The following is a 23,763-nucleotide window of genomic DNA, read 5'->3' on the forward strand; positions in this document are numbered from 1 at the left end:
CCGGCATTAGCGTCGGCAGCGTCAACAATGTATTAGTTTGTGATAAGGTCTAGTTCATGGTGAACCACTAGTGGTAGGTCACTGATATTTGGTATGCAGTTGTATTAGCATTGGCACATCTCATTACCATGGAGATTATTTGGCCCCGCCCCCTCAGTCAAGGTCTATTGACTTTGAAACTTTTCATAGTTAACATGTATTAGTTTGTGATTAGGTCAATTTATGGGGAACCACTAGTGGTAGGTCAATGATATTTGGTATGCAGTTGTATAAGCATTGGCATATCTCATTTCCATGGAGATTATTTGGCTCCGCCCCCTTAGTCATGGTCTATAGACTTTGAAAATTTTCCTAAGTTTACATGTATTAGTTTGTGATTAGGTCAGTTCAAGGGGAACCATTAGTGTTAGGCCAATGTTAATTGGTGTTCAGTTGTATAAGCATTAGCACATCTCATTTCCATGGAGAATATTTGGCCCCACCCCCTCAGTCATGGTCTATTTACTTTGAAACTTTTGCTAGTTTACATGTATTCGTTTGTGATTAGATCAGTTTAAGATGAACTGCTAATGTTAAGTCAATGATATTTGGTATGCAAATTTATTGGCATTTGCAAGTATCGTTTCCATGGAGATTATATAGCCCCACCCCTGATCATGGTTCATTGACTTTGAAACTTTTACATAGTTTACAAGTTAATGTTTGTGTTTAGGTTTGTTTAAAGGGAAGGACTTATAATAAGTCAATGGTATTTTGGTATGCAGTTGTATTAGCATTTTTCACATCTCATTCCATGGAGATTGTTTAGCCATATACCTTCAGTCATGGTTCATCGACTTTGAATATTTGCATAACTTACATGTTAAAGTATTGCTATTTTAATTTCAACATTTGCATGATCAAAATTACAAAAAGGCGAGACATATCTCTGTGATAACAGTTTTATTGTTAAAAAAAATTGACAAATCTCCCTTATGAAAACAATTTATTGATATCATAATTGAATCCTGTCATCAAGCCTGAGTTAATACATTGTACTTCACTTGTCTTAAAGCCTTTATTTTTTAGATCAGATTCTAAAAATTGTCATTATTAAATGTATCATACTTTTATTAGCTCATCTGGCTTACAAGGCAATGAGAGCTTTTGTCATCACTTTGCGTCTGTCAAACTTTACCTGAATGTTCCTTTATAGAGTCAAGTTAAAAATTGTATCTGGGGATTTGATTAATCAACAAAAATGACTGCTTTTGCTTAAAATAGAACATAGGGGTAAAATACAGTTTTTGGCTTATATCTAAAGAATTAAAGCAGTTAGAGCAAATCTGAATGGGGTTGAAATGATATCAGCAGGTTAAAGGTCAAATCTGAATGGGGTTGAAATAATAAGCAGGTTAAGATTCTACCTCCTGTGGAATTTTTTTTGAAAACAACTCATTTTGGAGTTCTTGCCAATGAAATTTTTAGTAAATTTTAAAGTTTTTTGCTGATATCTCTAAAACTAAAGCAGTTAGAGCAAATACAACATGGGTTAATTGATCAGCAGGTCAAGGTCTATCTCATCCAGAATTTTCAGAATTTTGCAGTTATTGCCCCTGAAATGTCAATTTTTGTGAATTTCACATTTTTTGGCTATTATCTTGAAAACTATAACAGAAAGAGAGAAATTTTATACAGCAAAAAAAAAACTAGAACACAAAGTCAACTAGACAGAAATCTTTAAATGACCCCTTAATCTTATAGAAGTTATTGCTGTTAATTTTTACCCTTTTTGCATTTTTTTTTAGAAAACTATAGTTGATGGAGAGAATCTCTTGATAATAAAAATGTTCATCTATATATGATCTATAAACAGGTCAACATGGATGAATTTTCAATTAACCTTATAGGAGTTATTGCCCTTGAAAGACTAGTTTACCTATTTTTTGCTTTTTTGTAGAAACTACAATAAATACAGAGCAATTTTAGAAATTTTAAAAACAAAACTGTTCAGCAAAATATGATCTACCAATAATTTAAAAATAAGAAGATGTGGGAGGATTGCCAATCAGACAACTCTCCACCAGAGACCAAATGAAGTAGAAGATTACAAATATAGGTTACTGTACCGCCTTCAACAATGAGCAAAACCCATGCCGCATAGTAAGCTATAAAAGGCCCAGAAATGACAAATATAAAACAATTCAAACGAGCAAACTAATGGCCTGATTGATGCACAAAAATATGATACAGCAACAAACGACAACCACTGAATAACAGGCTCCTGTCTTTGTACAGGCACATACAGATTGTGGAGAGGTTAAACATGTCTGCGGGCGCCAAACCCTTCACCTAACCTGAGACAGTGGTGTAACAGTTGAACAGGCTTGAGAACACAGTTATTTGGTAGTGCATTTTTTTGTCGAGCCTTGCGACTTTTGTCGCAGAAAGCTCGACATAGGGATAGTGATCCAGTGGCGGCGTTAGCTAGCTTCTTAAAAGCTTTATATTTTAGAAGCTAGAAGACCTGGATGCTTCATACTTTGTATATAGATGCCTTTTGTTACGAAGTTTCCGTCTGTCATATATCCATTGTCCTTGACCTCATTTTCATGGTTCAGTGACTACTTGAAAAAAAAGTCAACATTTTTTGTAATGTTAATTTCTTTCTTATTATGAGTAATAGGATAACTATATTTAGTATGTGCGTACCTTGCAAGGTCCTCATGACTGTCAGAAAATTTTCATTTGACCTCGACCTCATTTCATGGATTAGTGAACAAGGTTAAGGTTTCGTGGTCAAGTCCATATATCAGATACTATAAGCAGTAGGTCTACTACATTTGGTATATGGAATGATTGTAAGGTGTACATGTCCAACTGGTAGGTGTCATCTGACCTTGACCTCATTTTCATGGTTCAGTGGTCAAAGTTAAGTTTTTGAGTTTTGGTCTTTTTTTCTAATACTATATGCAATAGGTCATTATACGACCGCAAAAAAATTTTTGTGGTCGTATATTGGTATGACGTTGGCGTCGTCGTCGTCGTCGTCGTCGTCGTCCTCGTCGTCGTCGTCGTCGTCGTCCGAAGACACATTAGTTTTCGCACTCTAACTTTAGTTTAAGTGAATGGATCTCATTGAAATTTTACCATAAGGTTCAATACCACAAAAGGAAGGTGGGGATTCATTTTGGGGGTTATGGTACTAACAGTTAAGGAATTAGGGGCCAAAAGGGGCCAAAAATAAGCATTTTTTTAACTTCCAGACATAACTTGTGTGTAAGTGTATGGATCTCTCTGACATTGTACCACAAGGTTCCATATCACAAAGGGAATGCTGGGATTGATTTTGGGGGTAATTGTCTCCAAATTTTAGGAATTAGGGGCCAAAAAGGGGCAAAAAACAAGCATTTTTCTAGTTTCATGACAATAACTTGTTTGTAAGTGTATGGATCTTTATGAAATTGTACTACAAGGTTCCATATCACAAAGGGAAGGCTGGGATTGATTTTGGGGGTTTTCCCTCAAAATTTTAGTAATAAGGGGCCATAAAAGGGCAAAAAAAAACATGCATTTTTCTAGTTTCAGAACAATAACTTGTGTGTAAGTGTATGGATCTTTATGAAATTGTACTGCAAGGTTCCATATCACAAAGGGAAAGCTGGAATTGAGTTTGGGGGTAATTGCCCTAAACGTTTAGGAATTTGGGGCCAAAAAGGGGCCAAAAAACAAGCATTTTTCTAGTTTCCAGACAATAACTTGTGTTCAAGTGTATGAATCTCTCTGAAATTGTACTGCAAGGTACCATACCACAAAGGGAAAGCTGGGATTGAGTTTGGGGGCGATGAATCATAAGGGGGTTCAAAAAATTGGGGGGGGGGATTTTTTTTTTCCTTTTTTTTCTTTAACATTTTCCATTTTAAATTGGTTATTTCTGATTTATATATAAAAGCAAATAATAATGATATGGTTTGAATAGGCATACATGTGAACCTCCCGACGGAATACAATAATCCCGTTTTCAGGGGTCTACTCCCCCCTCCCGTTGAAAAAATCCCGTGTATGAAATTTTTCATGAATGAAAAATTTCTGCCCAACATAACATCTCAGGCATCTGGTGTAACTGACATTACCTGAAGTTATATTTTACCTGTAAATCAATTAACATGCATAATTATATGGCTTCACTTGTCAGCTTGGGTGTCAAACATACTGGTAAGCAACGATTTTTACCTCAGGCTAACTGCCGTTGTGTAACAAAAACTGTGTATTTATTGGGTTACTTCCCTTGATTTATCCTGTTTTAAGTTACTTTCCTTTTAATAATGAAAATTTTTAAAAGAATATAAATAAAATATAAATTGAACAAATAATCATAAAAGGATGGTTATTAAATGATTTTAAATGTCTTAGGACAAATAAAAAAATAATAATTTGAAAATTATTTGAGGATTCTATACTTCCTTTTAAGGCTTAAATTGAAATTTATATAATAACTATGACCCTAACTTTACAGATAGAATGAATTTCTGAGTTTGCAAATAAAAACTATTTGCAAGAGAAAAAAAAAAAAAAATAAAAACTATTTGCAGACAGCTAAACAAATGTTCTGGTTGCAATGATTGTTTTATAGAATATGAAGTAAAAAATTTAAAGAACATACTGGAAAAAAACAATGTTAGATTGAACATGTAGAATATAAAGATGGAGAAACTTTATAAGTACAAGGGTACTATAAACATAATAAATTGGTTGGAAAGTTGAAGAAAACACACTTTAAAAGACCATTTTTACAGCACACGGTTACATTTACAACAAAATTAATGTCGATTAATAACCTCCTGATCTGAGTCCAAATCTCCTGACCAAAATTTCCCAATCTCCTGATCTGAGTTTCACAGTCCATCACATGTATGAATAGGTAAATTGAAAATTTTTAAGTTCTTAGACCACTTTCATTCTGTGTCAGAAACCTATGCTGTGTCAAATATTTAATTACAATCCAAATTCAGTGCTGTATCAAGCTTGAATGTTGTGTCCATACTTGCCCCAACTGTTCAGGGTTCGACCTCTGCGGTCGTATCAAGCTGCGCCCCAGCGGAGCATTTTATTGTTTCTATTTTCTTATTATGAAACAATAAAAAATGAACTTTCACCTAAAAAGTGCCAAAATGAATAATTTCATTAAATATTATTTGTGTTGATCACAAATTGTTTACTTAGTAGAAAATTATTAAATTTAATTATTATACATTTGATTACTGATCAAAGGTACCTTTTATTTATTCATTTTTGTAACAATGAATGAGTTGTCTTTTACTTTGTCTGATACACTATTTACTCTTTGATTTTGCATGTACAGCAAAGAATATTTCTTCTTTGTCTTAATAATGTAAAAAATATCTAATTTAATATTCCAAATGATAAAATAAACAATAAGACAGAAATTAAAGTTTATTTTATTAGCTTATACAAACTTCAATGGTGTTTGTAATCTGTTGTCTCATATTGTATTTTCATTGTAGTCTCTTATTATATATTTCCTGAAGTCTCATAGTGTAACTATTATTTCTGTAGTTTTAGTAGGAGGTTGTGTAATTATTTTGTAACTGTTGAGTGATCCTGATAGAGCAAATCTCAATTAAAGTCAAGACAGCAACCCACATAATTGATCTTAATAGACAATTTACTGACTCCAAACAAACTAAACCAAGGCTAACATAAGGGGTTTCTGTGTGTAAACCAAAACATAGTATCAGCAAATCATACTGGCTTTAAGCAGAAAGATAGTTAGAATGAATAATAATTTCATTATTTACAACACTAAAAGGCAATTGCGATTATAATTTTCTTTCCTTTTTTGTTTGTTTCTATTTGATTATTATCAACTGAGACATACAATAAAATTAATTTTAGTTATATAATAATATATTGCATTACAGAATTGTGCCTAAATGCAAAGGGATAATAAATAAAAACGGTGGCGATTTCACTACGCTTTAAATCACTGCACAACCTGAAAATCTTTCTTTTATGTGTCATTCTTAATGACAAATTATATTTTGTTTCGTTCAATACTTAACAATAAAAACTTTTTGACAATCTTTTGGAATTATTCCGTAAATTTATACAGCCGTTAACATCTTTCACTCCAAATCCTCACAAGTCTCGTTAAATCTCGTGGAGACAGGTAATTAGGTCATATCGTAAAGAAAAACCTACAAGATTCTTATCCCGTTAGTATAATAGTCCCAGATTACAACTAACTTCATTATTTAAGAACTTTTCAGTAAAGAAAATCGCCAATTCTGATTTAAAAATTTGATTTTTTATTAAATGTACGTTGGATTAAGTAATTTTTCACAAGTCAAAGATGTGCTTTATTTACTATGTAATATGCATAGGTGAAATTGTCTTCACCAGATTAGACACTTAATTGTAAAATGCAAAATGATTTCATGGTAAATTAAACGTGTGAAACCATTGTCAGTATATACAAGCACTTTTACAGGTAATAGAATTAAAAATAAGATGATTTCCTGTCATTTGATAAACAGAACGAATCCCATAAATAAATCTGGAATCACTCGTAATTTAGTATTAAAGTCATATGAAACTTCAAATTTAAAAAAAAGTTGAATATGTTTTATACACTGGAATGGCTAAGTTTTACTATAAAACAAGTGTACATGAACTTTATTGTAAAAGCAAATTCTTTCTTTTATCAAAATCTACATAATTGTACTGCTGTTGAATTATTGTCTTCCCGTACACTAATTCGCCTATATTTTCCTGTATGCAGTGACCTTAACTACGGGACTTCTCGTTAGAACTTCGGCCACCGCACAGTGCAAGTGAAAGAATGTAAACAAACGTACACTGGAAGGTAAATAGTAATAACTGATTCTTAAAGAACAAATTAAATACACCAAATCATTTAACAACTGTTAAGGAAAAGTTTGATTAACAAATTAACAAATGGGAATGCATAGAAAATATTAAAAAAAATTATCTTGCCTATATGTCTCTATCAATTCACTTATTTTTTAAGGGCTCCTAGTGCTCTGTGTTGATTGTTTATCAATGTCATGATCCAGTAAACTTCGGCAACATATATATATACTCGAAAGTTAATTAACATGCGATGAACAATCACTGAATGAAATATTATTTGTCTATAATATGTTATAGATTTGTAATAAATGTAAAAAACTTGCATACAGGACTTTCTTTAGTATATATGCATGCATAGGTTGATAATTTCGATAACATTATAATTACAAGAAAGTTGTTTCATATGACTTTAACTTGAAACATCTGGTTTTTATTTTTTCTTCAAAATCGAAAGAAGCGTTGCAGATTCCTAAGAATTTGCTGTTTTTAGTCATTAAATTCATTTAAGTTTTAAACTGTTGCATTCCATAAATCTTTCTGGAATGTTTTTAGTAAAACGGTTAGAAACTTCATGAAGTAAATGCAATAAAACCAGGCAATACAAGTTCGTTGATGCCAAGAATCTAGTGTAAACAATTTCGACAGTTTGAAAAAAGACATGAAAGCAAAGATGCTAAGCATAAGAAGATCTACAAATAAGTCAACATTGCCGAAATAGTCCCGTTTAGTTATTATTGCCCCTGAATGACCATTTTTACCCATTTTATGATATTTTTGCAGAAACAAAGAGAGATAAAGAGCAACAAAATATAGCAAAATAAGGTCTTCAATTAAGTCAACATGTTTGAAATCGTCAAATGACCCCTGAGAGTAGTTCTTGAAAGAGGTTTTTTTTTTCCATTTTTGCAGTTATATAGTATATAGAAACATAAAATGCAAAACTGTTCTCCACAATAAGATCTACAAATCAGTAGCTGTAATAACACATTGCTGTTCATCACAAAATACGATATGTCTTACATCGCAATTGATAGCAATATTAGAAAAAATGTTTATGAATATCAGATCCTGATTTTTGTAAGATCAAAACAGGACAGGCAGATTTGATCATCATACTCATTATGATTAATGCATTTAATTGTTATTTTGCAGTATTCAGACTAACCCTAACTCTGGTAACATCAGTATTATTAGTGATCTTTATGCTGAAGTGATTGGCGTTCTAACGCTCTCTAGGTAAGACATTTGAAGGGCTTTTGTCTCGCCTGCGACAAATGTCGCTGAGATTTGTCGCTGAGTGAGACATAGGTATTACTATCCGACAGCGGTGGCGGCGAAAACTTTTTGTATAAGGCTTTATATTTCAGAAGGTAGAAGACCTAGATGCTTCATACTTTGTATGCAGATACCTTATGTTACGAAGTTTCTGTCTGTCATATGTCCATTGTCCTTGGCCTCATTTTCATGGTTCAGCGAACGATTATAGTTTTTTTGTTATGTGAATTTCTCACTTATTATGAATAATAAGATAACTATATTTGGTATATGGCTTCTTTGCAACGTCTACATGTCCTTCAGACAGGGTTCACCTGACCTTGACCTCATTTCATGATTAAGGTTAAAGTTACGTGATTAGGTCCGTTTCTCAGATACAATAAGCAGTAGGTCAGCTATATGTGGTGTATGGAATGATTGTAAGGGGTACATGTCAGTCTGTCAGGTTTCATCTGACCTTGACCTCATTTTCACGGTTCATTGGTCAATGTTAAGTTTTTGTGTTTTGGTCTGTTTTTCTAATACTATAAGTAATAGGTCAACTATATTTGGTGTATGGAATGATTGTAAGGTGTACATGTCTGTCTGGCAGGTGTTATTTGTCATTGACCTCATTTTCATGGCTCATTGGTCACTGTTAAGTTTTTATACGACCGCAAAAACTAAAAATTTTTTGGTCGTATATTGGTATGACGTTGGCGTCCTCGTCGTCGTCGTCGTCTGGCGTCGTCCGGCGTCGTCCGAAGACACATTGGTTTTCGCACTCTAACTTTAGTTTAAGTCAATGGATCTCCATGAAATTTTACCATAAGGTTCAAGACCACGAAAGGAAGGTTGGGATTGATTTTGGGGGTTATGATACCAACAGTTAAGGAATTAGGGGCCAAAAAGGGGCCAAAAATAAGCATTTTTGTAACTTCCAGACAATAACTTGTGTGTAAGTGTATGGATCTCTCTGACATTGTACCACAAGGTTCCATATCACAAAGGGAAGGCTGTAATTGATTTTGGGGGTAATTGCCTCAAAATTTTAGGAATTAGGGGCCAAAAAAGGGGCAAAAAACAAGCATTTTTCTAGTTTCATGACAATAACTTGTGTGTAAGTGTTTGGATATTTCTGAAATTGTACTACAAGGTTCCATATCACAAAGGGAAAGCTGGAATTGAGTTTGGGGGTAATTGCCTGAAACGTTTAGGAATTGGGGGCCAAAAAGGGGCCAAAAAACACATTTTTTCTAGTTTCCAGACAATAACTTGTGTTCAAGTGTATGGATCTCTCTGAAATTGTACTGCAAGGTACCATACCACAAAGGGAAGGCTGGGATTGAGTTTGGGGGTGATGAATCATAAGGGGTTCAAAAAATTTGGGGGGGGGGATTTTTTTTTTTTTCTTTTTTTCCTTTTTTTATTCTTTTAAAATTTTCCATTTTAAGTTGGTTATTTCTGATTTATATTTAAAAGCAAATAATAATGATATGGTAGGAGATACACACCAAACAGGATGTGTAAATTATTATATAAGTATTGTGCAATAGCAAGAAATTTTCAATTGCACAGTATTGCACAATAGCAAGAAATCTTCAATTGCACAGTATTGCGCAATAGCAAGAAATCTTCAATTGCACAGTATTGCGCAATAGCAAGAAATATCCAATAGCACAATATTGCGCAATAGCAAGAAATTGTCAATTGTACAGTATTGCGCAATAGCAAGAAATATTCAATTGCACAGTATTGTGCAAAAGAAGATACTTCGTATAAATTGCTTATTTCTTGATCAATTTCAATGGGGTTTTATTCTTGAATTCTTGAATTCTTGGGGTTCTTGGGGTTCTTTAATATGCTGAATCTAACCGTGTATTAAGTTTTTGGATTTTGGGCCCCATTTTTAAATTGGTCCACATTGAGGTCCAAAGGGTCCAAAATTTAACTTTGTTTGATTTCATCAAAAATTTAATTATTGGGGTTCTTTATATGCCGAATCTAACCGTGTATTTAGATCCTTAATTTTTGGTTCCGTTTTCAAATTGGTCTACATTAAGGTCCAAAGGGTCCAAAATTAAACTTAGTTTGATTTTAACAAAAATTGAATTTTTAGGGTTCTTTGATATGCTGAATCTAAACATGTATTTAGATTTTTGATTATGGGCCCAGTTTTCAAGTTGGTCCAAATCGGGGTCCAAAATTAAACTTTGTTTGATTTCAACAAAAATTGAATATATGGGGTTCTTTGATATGCTGAATCTAACCATGTATTTAGATTTTTGATTTTTGGGCCCCGTTATCAACTTTGTCCATATTGAGGTCAAAAGGGTCCAAAATTAAACTTTGTTTGATTTCATCAAAAATTGAATTCTTGGGGTTCTATGATATGCTGAATCTAACCATGTATTTAGATTTTGGATATTGGACCATAATAGGTGAATGTCCAATTTAAAATTTTTAAGTTCTTAGACCACATTCATTCTGTGTCAGAAACCTATGCTGTGTCAAATATTTAATCACAATCCAAATTCAGAGCTGTATCAAGCTTGAATGTTGTGTCCATACTTGCCCCAACTGTTCAGGGTTCGACCTCTGCGGTCGTATCAAGCTGCGCCCTGCGGAGCATTTTATTGTGTTTTGGTCTGTTTTTCTAATACTATAAGCCATAGGTCAACTATATTTGGTGTATGGAATGATTGAAAGGTGTACATGTCTGTCTGGCAGGGTTCATCTGACCTTGACCTCGTTTTCACGGTTCATTGGTTAATGTTAAGTTTTTGTGTTTTGGTCCGTTTTTCTAATACTATAAGCAATAGGTCAACTATATTTAGTGTATGGAATGATTTTAAGGTGTACATGTCTGTCTGGCAGGTGTCTTTTGTCCTCGACCTCATTTTCATGGTTCATTGGTCAATGTTAAGTTTTTGTGTTTTGGTCTGTTTTTCTAATATTATAAGCCGTAGGTCAGCTATATTTGGTGTATGGAATGATTGTAAGGTAGAAGACCTAGATGCTTCATACTTTGTATGCAGATACCTTATGTTACGAAGTTTCTGTCTGTCATATGTCCATTGTCCTTGGCCTCATTTTCATGGTTCAGCGAACGATTATAGTTTTTTTGTTATGTGAATTTCTCACTTATTATGAGTAATAAGATAACTATATTTGGTATATGGCTTCTTTGCAACGTCTACATGTCCTTCAGACAGGGTTCATCTGACCTTGACCTCATTTCATGATTAAGGTTAAAGTTACGTGATTAGGTCCGTTTCTCAGATACAATAAGCAGTAGGTCAGCTATATGTGGTGTATGGAATGATTGTAAGGGATACATGTCTGTCTGGCAGGGTTCATCTGACCTTGACCTTGTTTTCACGGTTCATTGGTTAATGTTAAGTTTTTGTGTTTTGGTCCGTTTTTCTAATACTATAAGCAATAGGTCAATTATATTTGGTGTATGGAATGATTTTAAGGTGTACATGTCTGTCTGGCAGGTGTCTTTTGTCCTTGACCTCATTTTCATGGTTCATTGGTCAATGTTAAGTTTTTGTGTTTTGGTCTGTTTTTCTAATATTATAAGCCGTAGGTCAGCTATATTTGGTGTATGGAATGATTGTAAGGTAGAAGACCTAGATGCTTCATACTTTGTATGCAGATACCTTATGTTACGAAGTTTCTGTCTGTCATATGTCCATTGTCCTTGGCCTCATTTTCATGGTTCAGCGAACGATTATAGTTTTTTTGTTATGTGAATTTCTCACTTATTATGAGTAAAAAGATAACTATATTTGGTATATGGCTTCTTTGCAACGTCTACATGTCCTTCAGACAGGGTTCACCTGACCTTGACCTCATTTCATGATTAAGGTTAAAGTTACGTGATTAGGTCCGTTTCTCAGATACTATAAGCAGTAGGTCAGCTATATGTGGTGTATGGAATGATTGTAAGGGATACATGTCTGTCTGGCACGGTTCATCTGACCTTGACCTCATTTTCACGGTTCATTGGTTAATGTTAAGTTTTTGTGTTTTGGTCCGTTTTTTTAATACTATAAGCAATAGGTCAATTATATTTGGTGTATGGAATGATTTTAAGGTGTACATGTCTGTCTGGCAGGTGTCTTTTGTCCTTGACCTCATTTTCATGGTTCATTGGTCAATGTTAAGTTTTTGTGTTTTGGTCTGTTTTTCTAATATTATAAGCCGTAGGTCAGCTATATTTGGTGTATGGAATGATTGTAAGGTGTACATGTCTGTCTGGCAGGTGTCATTTGTCATTGACCTCATTTTCATGGCTCATTGGTCACTGTTAAGTTTTTGTGTTTTGGTCTGTTTTTCTAATACTATAAGCCATAGGTCAACTATATTTGGTGTATGGAATGATTGTAAGTTGTACATGTCTGTCTGGCAGGTATCATTTGTCATTGACCTCATTTTCATGGTTCATTGGTCAATGTTAAGTTATCATGGTTTTGTCTTTTTCTTTTATACTATAAGCAATTGGTCAACTATATTTGGTGTATGGAATGATTGAAAGGTGTACATGTCTGTCTGGCAGGGTTCATCTGACCTTGACCTCATTTTCATGGTTCATTGGTCAGTGTTAAGTTTTCCTGTTTCAGTCTGCTTCTTAGATACTATAAGCAATAAGGTCAACTATATTTGATGCATGGAATGATTGTAAGGTGTTCATGTCTGTCTGGCTTGGTTTATATGACCTTGATCTCATTTTCATGGATCATTGATAATTTTAAGTTTATGTGATACTTGTAGTAAAACTTTAGCTTGAGGACTATCAACAAAAACGAATCATGGTTAGTAAAGCAGGCGAGACATTTCAGCGTGTGCACTCTTGTTTAACAGTATCATTTACTTTTAACAGTATCGCTACTTTTAACAGTATCGTTTACTTTTAACAGTATCATTTACTTTTAACAGTATCGTTTACTTTTAATAGTATTGTTTACTTTTAAATGTGCCATTTACTTTTACTATTGCATAATTATTAGGACCATAAGGTGACAAAATTTGACAAAAAGCTTGAAATGATTATATAAGTGAAATATTTATTGACCAAAATTCATAGGGTTTGTGAAAAATTAATAAACTTGATAGGCAGGAATGACTAGCCTTTTGATACGACCGCAAAATTTTTGCGGTTGTATAATGTAATAACGTTGTCGTCATCATCGTTGTCTGAAGACATTTGGTTTCCAGACAATAACTTGAGAATAAGTGTATGAATCTCTATGGAAATTTACCACAAGGTTCCACAACACAAAAGGAAGGTTGGAATTGATTTTGGGTGTTATGGTCCTAACTGTTTAGGAATTTGGGACAGAAAACAAGCATTTTTCTTGTTTCAGAACAATAACTTATGTATAAGTGTATTGATCTCTCTGAAATTGTACCACAAGGTTCCATACCAAAAAAGAAAGGTTGGGATTAATTTGGGGGGTTATGGCCCTAACAGTTTAGGAAAAAGGGGCTAAAACAATACTTTTCTAATTCTTTGTATAAATTGCTTATTTCTTGAGCAATTTCAATGGGGTTTAACTCAAAGTCTTGAATTCTTGGGGTTCTTTGAAATGCTGAATCTGACAGTATATTTCGATTTGGATTTTGGGGCCAGTTTTTACATTGAGGTCCAAAGGGTCCAAAATTAAACTTTGTTTGATTTCATCAAAAATTGAATTATTTCGGTTTTTTGATATGCCAGATCTAGCTGCACCCTGCAGAGCATTTTATATGTCTATTATCTTGAAAACTGTAATAGATAAATAGAAACTTTAAAAAGGAAAAATAATCAGCAGAATAAGGTCTACAAAAATGTCAACATGACTGAAATTGTCAGTTAACTTTTTATAGAGTTATTCCCATTTTATGAAGATTTTTATTAAAAAGTGACCATTGTTGAAGATGCTGGTGAGCAACATAGGCTTTTTAGAGCCTCTAGTTCTAAGTGTTATTGAAGTGTAAACTGGGCCGTATAACTCACAAACTGAATAAAAGTCAGAAAGACTAATGCATAATTTCTTTTTTGTTATGTATAAGAATATGAATAACAGTTCTGTAGGGTTTTTTCAATTTCGTATGTGTATCACACATGAATAAATCACAGTGAAATTTTCCATCATATGGTCGATTAAAATGTAAGCCAAGGAAAAAAATTCAAACAGACCAATCCCATTCAAATACAAATATAAGAACTATCAATGAGTTATTATTTTTTGGTAAGTTGTAAAATGGTAAAACTGTCTTACGTCACATGTTACAGTAAATAATCTTGTTCTATATTATATTTGATTGATTGCAGATTTCATGCAGTTAAGAAACATTTTAACCTAGAATTACGTGAACTAAAGATTCGTGATCAAACACCATATACAGCTCAGAGTATAATTAGCTTGCTTACAGGGCTGAAGTATTTCAAAGTAAAGGTGAGAAATAATACTGTTAAGATGCTAGAATTTAAATCTGTAGTTATCCCTGCTTGAATTCATAAAATTTTAACACATTTTTAGGATGCAGTTATATTGGCAAGTTATATATTGTTCAGTATATTAGACAAATTCTGGATAACAGGAGGGAGTTGGTATTGAGTCCACTCAGGACATATAGTGGCCATACCTGCCAACTTTTGAAAATCCCCAGGGGGGTTTAAGTGCGTGACAACAACTTCAAAGGTTACAATTTTTTGTGGTGTTTGTTGCGTGCGCTGTTTTGTGCTCTAAAAAAAGTGTCTTATCTTTTTCTTTTTTATACGCCCGTTTACGGGACGTATTATGGTATACAGCTGTCCGTATATCCTTCTGTCCGTCCTTCTGTCCCTCTGTCCGTCTGTCCATCTGTCTGTCTGTCTGTCTGTCCGTCCGTCCATCTGTCTGTCCTTCCGTTGTCAACATGTCGGACATTAACTCAAAAACGCTTTAACAAAGGAGTAGGGGCATTAAGGGTCATTTTTGGCCCAACTTAGAATGATGTTAATATTTACATATATGTATCATGGTAACATGTACTGATGATATATACCCAAGTTTAAAATGTGGTTGCCATGGTAACAGAGGTAGATATGATTTTAAAGATACGTCTGAAAACCACTGAAATATCTTGAAATCATCAAAATCATAATTCATGTGATCAGTAAATTAGGTATGTATGCTGTGCATTTATTGTAAAATAATATTCCATCTATTATCATGAAACTATTTATTTTGATTTGGTTGCTATGGTAACCGCAAATATTTTTTTTGTGCAATTATTCCTTTAAATGGCCATTTTGGCTGAATTATCAATTTATGTATAAATATTTGATATTGATGCGTAAAATATGTATTCAAATCAAAGAAAACAATAATGGCAATTCGTTTATCAGAAATATCACCATGACAACCAAATTCCATTCTAATGTTTAGTAAGATGAACATGTCTTCATCATATAAAATAGAGCCATTCATTTTATTCTTTCATTCCGAGAAGATGTTTTGATAACACTAGAGCTTCATTGTTGTGGACATATTTCAAAGTTATATGCTAAAATAAGGTTAACATATTTATGTAACTATAGCATTACTGTATGACTAAATGGAAGAATATATAATGGCTAATGGGTGTGACTAAAACAACGCAATGAAATACGGTGCCCTATTATAATTGCTTAAACTGTCTTTGTCATTTGAACTCTGGTGGATAGCTATCTCATTGACAACCATACCACATCTCCCTATTTTGAAAAAAGAAACATCATAAAACTTGCCAATCTATTTATTTCAGCCTATAAAAATTTATAATAATTTTAGCTGAGCTTAAATACATATGAAACTATTCTTCTACAGGAGTTTGGAATATATAATATTATACTGATGGAATCAATTTTACTGCTTCTTCACAGGAAAGGCGGAGAGATTTGATGAACTGTGTACCATTATGTTTTGTTCAAAATAACCAAACATAGATTTTTTTCATGACAAATATCTTTCATTACAGTCGGTTAAAATGAAAAGTGCCCTGTTGACAAGTTAAATGTCCCTTAAGTTAGGAAAAGTTGAAAAAATATAGAATTAACGAATCTTATTGTGACTTAACTAATACAAACGTAAAGGACAGGTATATTGCATGTAGTTGCCTCAATTTACTTTTGTTCAAGTTTATTATTTAAAAATCTTTTTAATATTTCTACATCAAGTTAACTCCAATCGGATAATTTATTAGATTGTGTCTTAGTTTAAACTGAATTTAAGCTGACAACCATGATACATGTTTAAGATTGTATAATTCAAGAAAGTCACATATATTAACACATGTGCAGTTATCAATGATAATATGTATAGTCATTCTTCAGTAACTGTAGCTTCATCATCACTTGCATCAATTTCCTCGGGTTCAGGAATATTCTTAGCATCTAATAAATACTGACCCCAGTTGTTAATTCGGAATTGTTTGTCAGTATACCTGCCGTAACCCAAATACCATATTACTGAAGCAATGTGAGAGCACATACGAACTACACGACTACTAATTTTACATTTACAATACCAACCAAGTACAACACAATCATTGAATGAAATCCATAATTGGTAACATTTTGAACTTATATGTCGGCTTTGAATTTTAGCAGATAGCAGAAACTGATCTTCAGTAGATATCAAAACCTCATATTTTCCTTCAGAGTCGAAGTGTTCTTCTGTGTATGATTTTGCCATCTTAAGTTGATATGTTCCAAAAGTTAGGTTTCTAAGTTCTTCTTCGTTCAGACGTGGAAATTCAATATCAAAATCTGTTGAATCTATCTTGGACCATTTATAACTTCGTTTGTCCAAACCATCATTTTCAACTTTATTTTTCAATTCATTAATTTGTTTTGACAAAAAAAAGCATTTTTGCACCCAGCAGCTTGTGGATCACCTATATTCATTGGTTTGAAATAACGCTTAATTAAAGAACAAGCAATTTGTACATAGTCACGAATGTGTGGAACTTGATTCATAGGTAAGACTTTGTCCAAATATCAAAAAAACTTTATCCTACCATTAATTGATTCAACAATCCAACAAAGTTTGGTTACAAGGCGTGTTGTATTACTCTCTTCGACAGAGTGTTGCTTTTCTCCCCTTCCAAGAAAAGACGGCATTTCAGACTTAATACCTAATTCATTTAATAGATCAAGAGAGTCTCGAAAACCACGGTCTACAATTAATATGTCATCTTCCTAAAGCCAATCTGTTATTTTCTCTATATTTCTTTTAATGATATGAGTTAAAATGTTTGCATCATTGTTTTTTCCGTCACCCATATATGGTCCAATCACACTCACTATATACCCAGACGTAGTTACAAAATCATTGGCTTTACCAATGGCCTGTGTTTATGCATGCTAAATGATCTTCGTTGGAATTGGAAATTGCCACTTTTTTGTATATATATATATATATGTTCCATCTACAACAAGGATAGCAGGATTTGTAATATCACCGAAGAGGGACTGTGCTAATGGAGATGTGTGATTATTTATTACATGATTCCGTGATATATGTTCAAACCCAAGATTTTCAGGGACAAAGGTTTCAACTAAATATTTTCTGGCAGATGAAATAGCACGCCTTGTAGCATCACGACCCAAGTTGAATAACGTGGACAGTAATCTGTTAGACATTCCACACTTCAGTTTAGTAAGAAAAATGCCAATGCATTGTCGAATAGTATGGCAGTGTGAATCCCTCATGGGTGAGTCTTGGATCTTAGAACACAGATCATCAAAATTAGCCTTTGTCAAGCCAGTTAAATTATATATCACTTTCTGAAAGAAAATTTGGGGAGTCGAAGTCAATACGCTTTTTACTATTTTTTAGCGCTATGTCCCTTATTTGTTTCAATAAATTGGTGATTTCTGTACGATTAAAATCGCTGGATGGTTTTTTTTTCAACAATTTGTTCACACGAAAAGCTGGAAAACAAGTCATCTGAAAGATGTCCAGAGCAACATCTTGCACCTTGTGGTAAAATAATAAGTCTTTGTAAAAATAAGTCATATCTAGCAGAATTTGGAACTGTTACAAGTTTTGGCCCATGACGTTTACATACTACACATGGTGCGTGGCTGGCTGTTGTAGATGGTAACTTAAGCTGAATACTTGGGGGTGAACGACAATCAACATAATTTTTACTAGAGCTTCTTACAACTGGAATAAAATCTGGATCGTTGTCTAAATACTCAGTTTTTCTTTTTGGAGTTTGTTTCTTTTGTATTTCTTTTCCACAGAATAATCTACATTTATTACATGTTACACCTTCAATAACTTCTTGTGGACGAATGAATAATTTATTTACAGGATATTTCCGGATTTCTTTATTTTTTTTACCACTTAAATTTCTTCTTTCAGCCGGTTTTGTACGTTTACTACAGACAACACATGGATAACACTTAAGAGGAGGCATGCTGAAAGTAGAAGTTAAACTTGTTTTCAATGCATAAGGGAGAAAAATAGATTCATCAGTTAATTTTTATTTTGGAATAATTTATGCATATACATATAGGATTATCGGGAAAATTACATTCTTTTGATTTTCTTTTTTTTTTAATATGCCTCGTCTTTTATCTTTTATATACAGACTTAAAAGTTGATGTTCCCAAACAGCTGACTGGGAAGTATGTCACTGATTAGTCTACTTCCGACCTGTCATAAAAGATCTTAAGTTAAAACCCTTGTCAAATATGGGGCACCCGGACGGTTGTGCGGGATGTATAAATACGCAACTACATCTGGTCAAAATGGGGACGCCTAGTCAAAACCTAAAAGCCGGCGTCATGTTAGACAACCAGTTTAAATAACATATATTTCTGAGACAACAGCCTGTGTCTGAGAGGTCCCGCAATCATGCTATGTTGTGCATGTATGTTGATATGTAAAATCCTTTCGCTCATTCCATATCATACCTCCATTGGCCGTGAAAAAATCTTATTTTGAATTTAAGCAGCGTACCTTAAACAGCCTATAATATACCTATTGTATAATTATTTGTTTGTTTTTGCATTGAAGCAAGCAACAATTAATCATTTGTTTTACATAATAAATCATCAGTTCATCTTTTAACATTTTAAAAATACGCAATTAGTTATGTATTGACGACATTCATTTACATTGAAACAAACCTAGGATTCAATATACTGATTTTGCCATCATATCATGCTTTAATCGTTACGCTTTCTTGAGAATCTCATATCTGTAATTTTCTATATATACTCATAGATTAGTCTTCTTTCATTTTCGAAAGTTTACGATATTTGCATAATTTTTTTCGTGATAGCAATGTATAATTGATATGTATATTTTTTCAATATCCTATATTATCAAAATGTTTAAACATACATCAAGATGTTTTATATATAGATTGATATTCTTGAAAAAAAATTAAATATTTTATTTTTTATAACAGTATTTTTTGTACAGATTGATATGGGAGGTAATCGTCAATTGTTTACTGGCTACTTAAAAAATAGAAACGATGGTTTTCCAAACCAAAATATGATATATTACTTGTTTTGTTTCTTTGCATACATAAGTGAAATGTAAAACAGATTATAATTTAACAGAGTGGATCTTTTAGTATAATAATCAGACTGTTTTACATTTTTAAAGTCACACTTGAGACAGGAGTTGATGTGTCCAGTCAAGTCCTCTGTCTCTGATCTGTTCTAAGCTTTGAACACATATTAACAGTGGTTTTCTTTTACTTTGAATATAACAATTCATCAAAAATATAAATAATCAACAGTTGTATCCATAGTAAAGGATGTATAACAGTAAAACGGTTTGTATAACTTTTGAGGCACCAGTTTTATAAATGTTCTGATCATTTGTTTACGGGGGATAAAAATAGAAAGGTAGATTCCGCGATATACTTTTAGTTCAATGTCAAAAATCAAGTTTCACTTTGTATGACTGTAGAATGGGTGGCGCATAATGGCCTTGGACACATTTTCGCCGTTTTGCTATTTTTTTCTGTAAAATTTGTGAGCCTTTATCCAATACTTGCCTAAAAGGCTGTTTGTAATGTTACAACTGTTGATATTCCTCTTTACCCCATTTCCAAGGTTATTCGCACATATTGAGAAATACGCAGGTGTTTTTAAATGATTTTGGCAATTATGTAAGATTTATATGGCAATCATGTGCAGTCTTAAAGTAAATATTTGTGAGAAAAATCGCATAGGAATGATCTCTCAAGCTAATTCATGTAATTGCAAACATTCGTTTTTATAATATACCAGGATAATGAGGATGGTCATGTCATACATTTCGGCGAAAATGTGTCCCCCATGGTACACGAACAACTTGATTTCCTCTTAAGTTTGCGTTCGTTTTTAGAACAATTAACCAATGTTTTGAAGATAATTTCTTTATCAAACATTTTTTTCATATAGTTAAATTTCTGAATCCTTTATAAAAAGTTCCAAATATTCGAATGTAGGTCGGATGTAAGTGGAAATGAACGAATTATGCGGCGAATATGGGTCTCTCACTCTACTAACCTGTTTTTTGTTATTTGTGCTTCATTTTTACAACAATATGCACATTTTTAATGGAAGAAATATTTTTTCAACACAATCTGGCTGCTATCGTCTGCTATTTTGGAACATTTCAAAACTATTGAGTATCCCGATCACGCATTCGATCGCGTTTAGTACGGACATGGTGACACAATGACACGATCATGGGTCAAGAAACGTAATTTTATTCTTACTACAAATATTATCAAAATAATTTCCAGACCATTTTTATAACATATGATTCATTATTTTTGTTAAGAAATAGGTTCGTGAATTGACGACAACGTTTTACAAGTACAATTGTCCTTTGAAATCAGCTCACATTTCGTTTATTTTCATACCGTGCGCATGCAAGAAACAAAAAGATATTTGAGTATGCTATGTGTTTTTTCATGATAAAGATTGTGTATGAATATAAAGTTGTTTCTTGTGTGCGCACATAGTTTATTTTATATAAATTTGACAAATTTTCCAAAATTTTACTGGAAAACGTCCGAAATAGGCACAAAAACGTTGTTATTGTGACGTCATCGACGCAATATGACAGAAAAAAATATCAAAAATCTCAAGCTATTTTCTTAAAGTATTCAAACAATACAAGTTTTTAACTTTTCATGTGTTTTAAAATTTCCGAAAAATTTAGGCCAAAAAGGGGTCTTAATGCCCCTACTCCTTTGCATAAAACTTTGATGAATTGTTTATATCTATTGGCGTGAGCTCCCTTTCGTTTTTTATAAATTTTAGATTTTACGTTTCCGAGTTGTGGGGTTTTATTCATTAAAAGAAGGGGGATTTTCCAGTTTTCGGACAATAACTCAAGAATGCTTTCACCAACTTGTAAGAAATTGTGGTGAATTGTTTAAATCTATTGACATGAGCTCTCTTTCGATTTTTATATATTTTAGATTTTACGTTTCCGAGTTACAGGGTTTTATTCATAAAAAAGGGGGATTTTCCAGTTTTCTGACAGAAAATCAAAAATGCTTTCAGCAGTTCTTATGAAACTTTGGTGAATTGTTTATATCTATTGATGTAAGCTCCGTTTAGAATTTTATAAATTTTTCATTTATCATTTCTGAATTATGGGTTTTTATTCATTAAAAAAGGTGGGATTTTCCAGTTTTCAGACAATAACTTCAGCAGTTCTTATGAAACTTTGGTGAATTGTTTATATCTATTGATGTAAGCTCCGTTTAGAATTTTATAAATTTTTCATTTATCATTTCTGAGTTATGGGGTTTTATTCATTAAAAAAGGGGGGATTTTCCAGTTTTTGGACAATAACTCAAAAATGCTGTCAGCAATTCTCATGAAATTTTGGTGAATTGTTTATATCTATTGATGTAAGCTCCCTTTACATTTTCAAAAAATTCTAATATGACATTGAGAATTAATTGAACTTTATTTGTTTATAGTCTGACAACAGATTAACTAAGTATTGCGCAAAAGCACAGTGTATTGCACAACAGCAAGAAATCTTTAATTGAATATAAATTCAATTCATATAACCAATTTCAAGTTCTTTGACTACATTTATTCAGAAACCTATAATATGTCAAATATTTAATTACAATCCAAATTCAGACCTGTATCAAGCTTGAATATTGTGTCCATTTTTGCCCCAACTGTTCAGGGTTGGACCTCTGCGGGCGTATCTAGCTGCACTCAGCGAAGCAGTTTATTTTATATGGTATACTGATGATGACCGTATAAGCCTTTTTCTTCTTTTTATTTGCATGATTCTAGTACTTAAGTTATTGTGTAGAAAAGATGAACATGTAGCTAGAATACTAGGATATATTTTCTTGTGTAGGAATATTAAAGTGATTGTTGACTTTTCCGATTTTAAAATATGCACAAAGAAGGACATTTATCTGATTCCTTGTGAAAAATAAAAGATAGTACATTGTACTTTAAATGATTTTGTTAATTAATTACAAGAATGACAACACTGCATGATCTGTTACAATAAGTATAATGTCCATAAGCTACTATTGATTATGTTTATGGTAGCACTATATCTTTGAATGTTGTTAGTCAGCCATGCTTTTCTTCTTAACCTGTGTAAGAACCTTGTTGCAGATGAAAATTCATCTGCCATGATCACGATTTTTACAATTCTGACATACAGACAGAGGAATACAACTCAAATATTCCAAATAAGTTCAAAATTTAGCATGTTTGCAATGCCCAATAATCATGAGAAACAACAATTTTGATTGGCTGATCACGATTGTCTTCCCTTGGGAAAAATTCACAATCGGGAACAATCATTTTTTTCTTGTAGAATTTCACAAAAGCCTGTTTTAGAGCTTTTTTTAGATCACGATCGTGCAATCGTGACAAGGGGTCAAAATCGTGTAGTTCACGCCTAAATCGTGAAAGTTGGCAGGTATGAGTGCCCAACACTTTGTCCCTATACTATCACCAGGAAACCTGATATCAGATTTTAGCTGAACAGAGACATGAACTAAATAGAACTCAAAATTTTATTTACAAATGTACAAAACTTAAGTAAAACATAGTCAAATGTACAAAAATCTAGAAACATTATAGCTGAGAGGGTGATAAAGCAGATTGTTACCCCGAGAAAATATTGTCAACCGAGTATCATTAGTGATCTACTGCTCACAGTTCAACTTGTTTCAACCTCTGTGTATAAAGCAGGTGGTTTTAATTTAAGTTTTACAGAAGTAATCCTATGTTAATAACATTTTAATCTGTTTTCTCTGTAGATGCATCCAATAGAGGAGTTTGAAGCAAGTGTGTCATTTTTACATGAGCTGGCTCAGTATTTCCTGGATGTGAAAGATCGTGACATCAAGCATGCCCTGGCCCAGTTGTTTGTGGATATATTACTTCCAGTGGCAGCAGTATGTATACCGTTAGTTTGCATTGTATTCTGACATCATACTCTGTTTGTTTTCTTTGTTAACGGATGTACTTTGCACAGTTGTTTTGCCAGTATAAATAGATTAATGAGAAGGGAGGGGTGTAGGTTAAAGGGAAAATTCACGATTTTTTACTTTTCATCTTATCATGTTCATAATACCATAAAAAACATATTCACCAAGTTTTATCTG

At 32.9% G+C, this 23,763-nt stretch overlaps 1 protein-coding gene across 2 annotated transcripts in view; it reads left to right on the forward strand.

The window, feature by feature from the left end:
* The window catches only part of LOC127716465 (protein furry homolog), a 631,222-nt gene that overhangs the window by 43,770 nt on the left and 563,689 nt on the right, over window positions 1-23,763 (forward strand). For both annotated transcript variants that reach the window (XM_052222678.1, XM_052222679.1), the window contains exons 9-11: window positions 8,026-8,109; window positions 14,450-14,573; window positions 23,416-23,553. In XM_052222678.1, coding sequence (XP_052078638.1) covers window positions 8,026-8,109; window positions 14,450-14,573; window positions 23,416-23,553 — 346 coding nt within the window. The remainder of the gene's footprint in view (window positions 1-8,025; window positions 8,110-14,449; window positions 14,574-23,415; window positions 23,554-23,763) is intronic.

Source organism: Mytilus californianus, unplaced genomic scaffold (genome assembly GCF_021869535.1).
Source record: "Mytilus californianus isolate M0D057914Y unplaced genomic scaffold, xbMytCali1.0.p SCAF_9, whole genome shotgun sequence".
In the NCBI taxonomy this organism is placed as follows: Eukaryota; Metazoa; Mollusca; class Bivalvia; order Mytilida; family Mytilidae; genus Mytilus; species Mytilus californianus.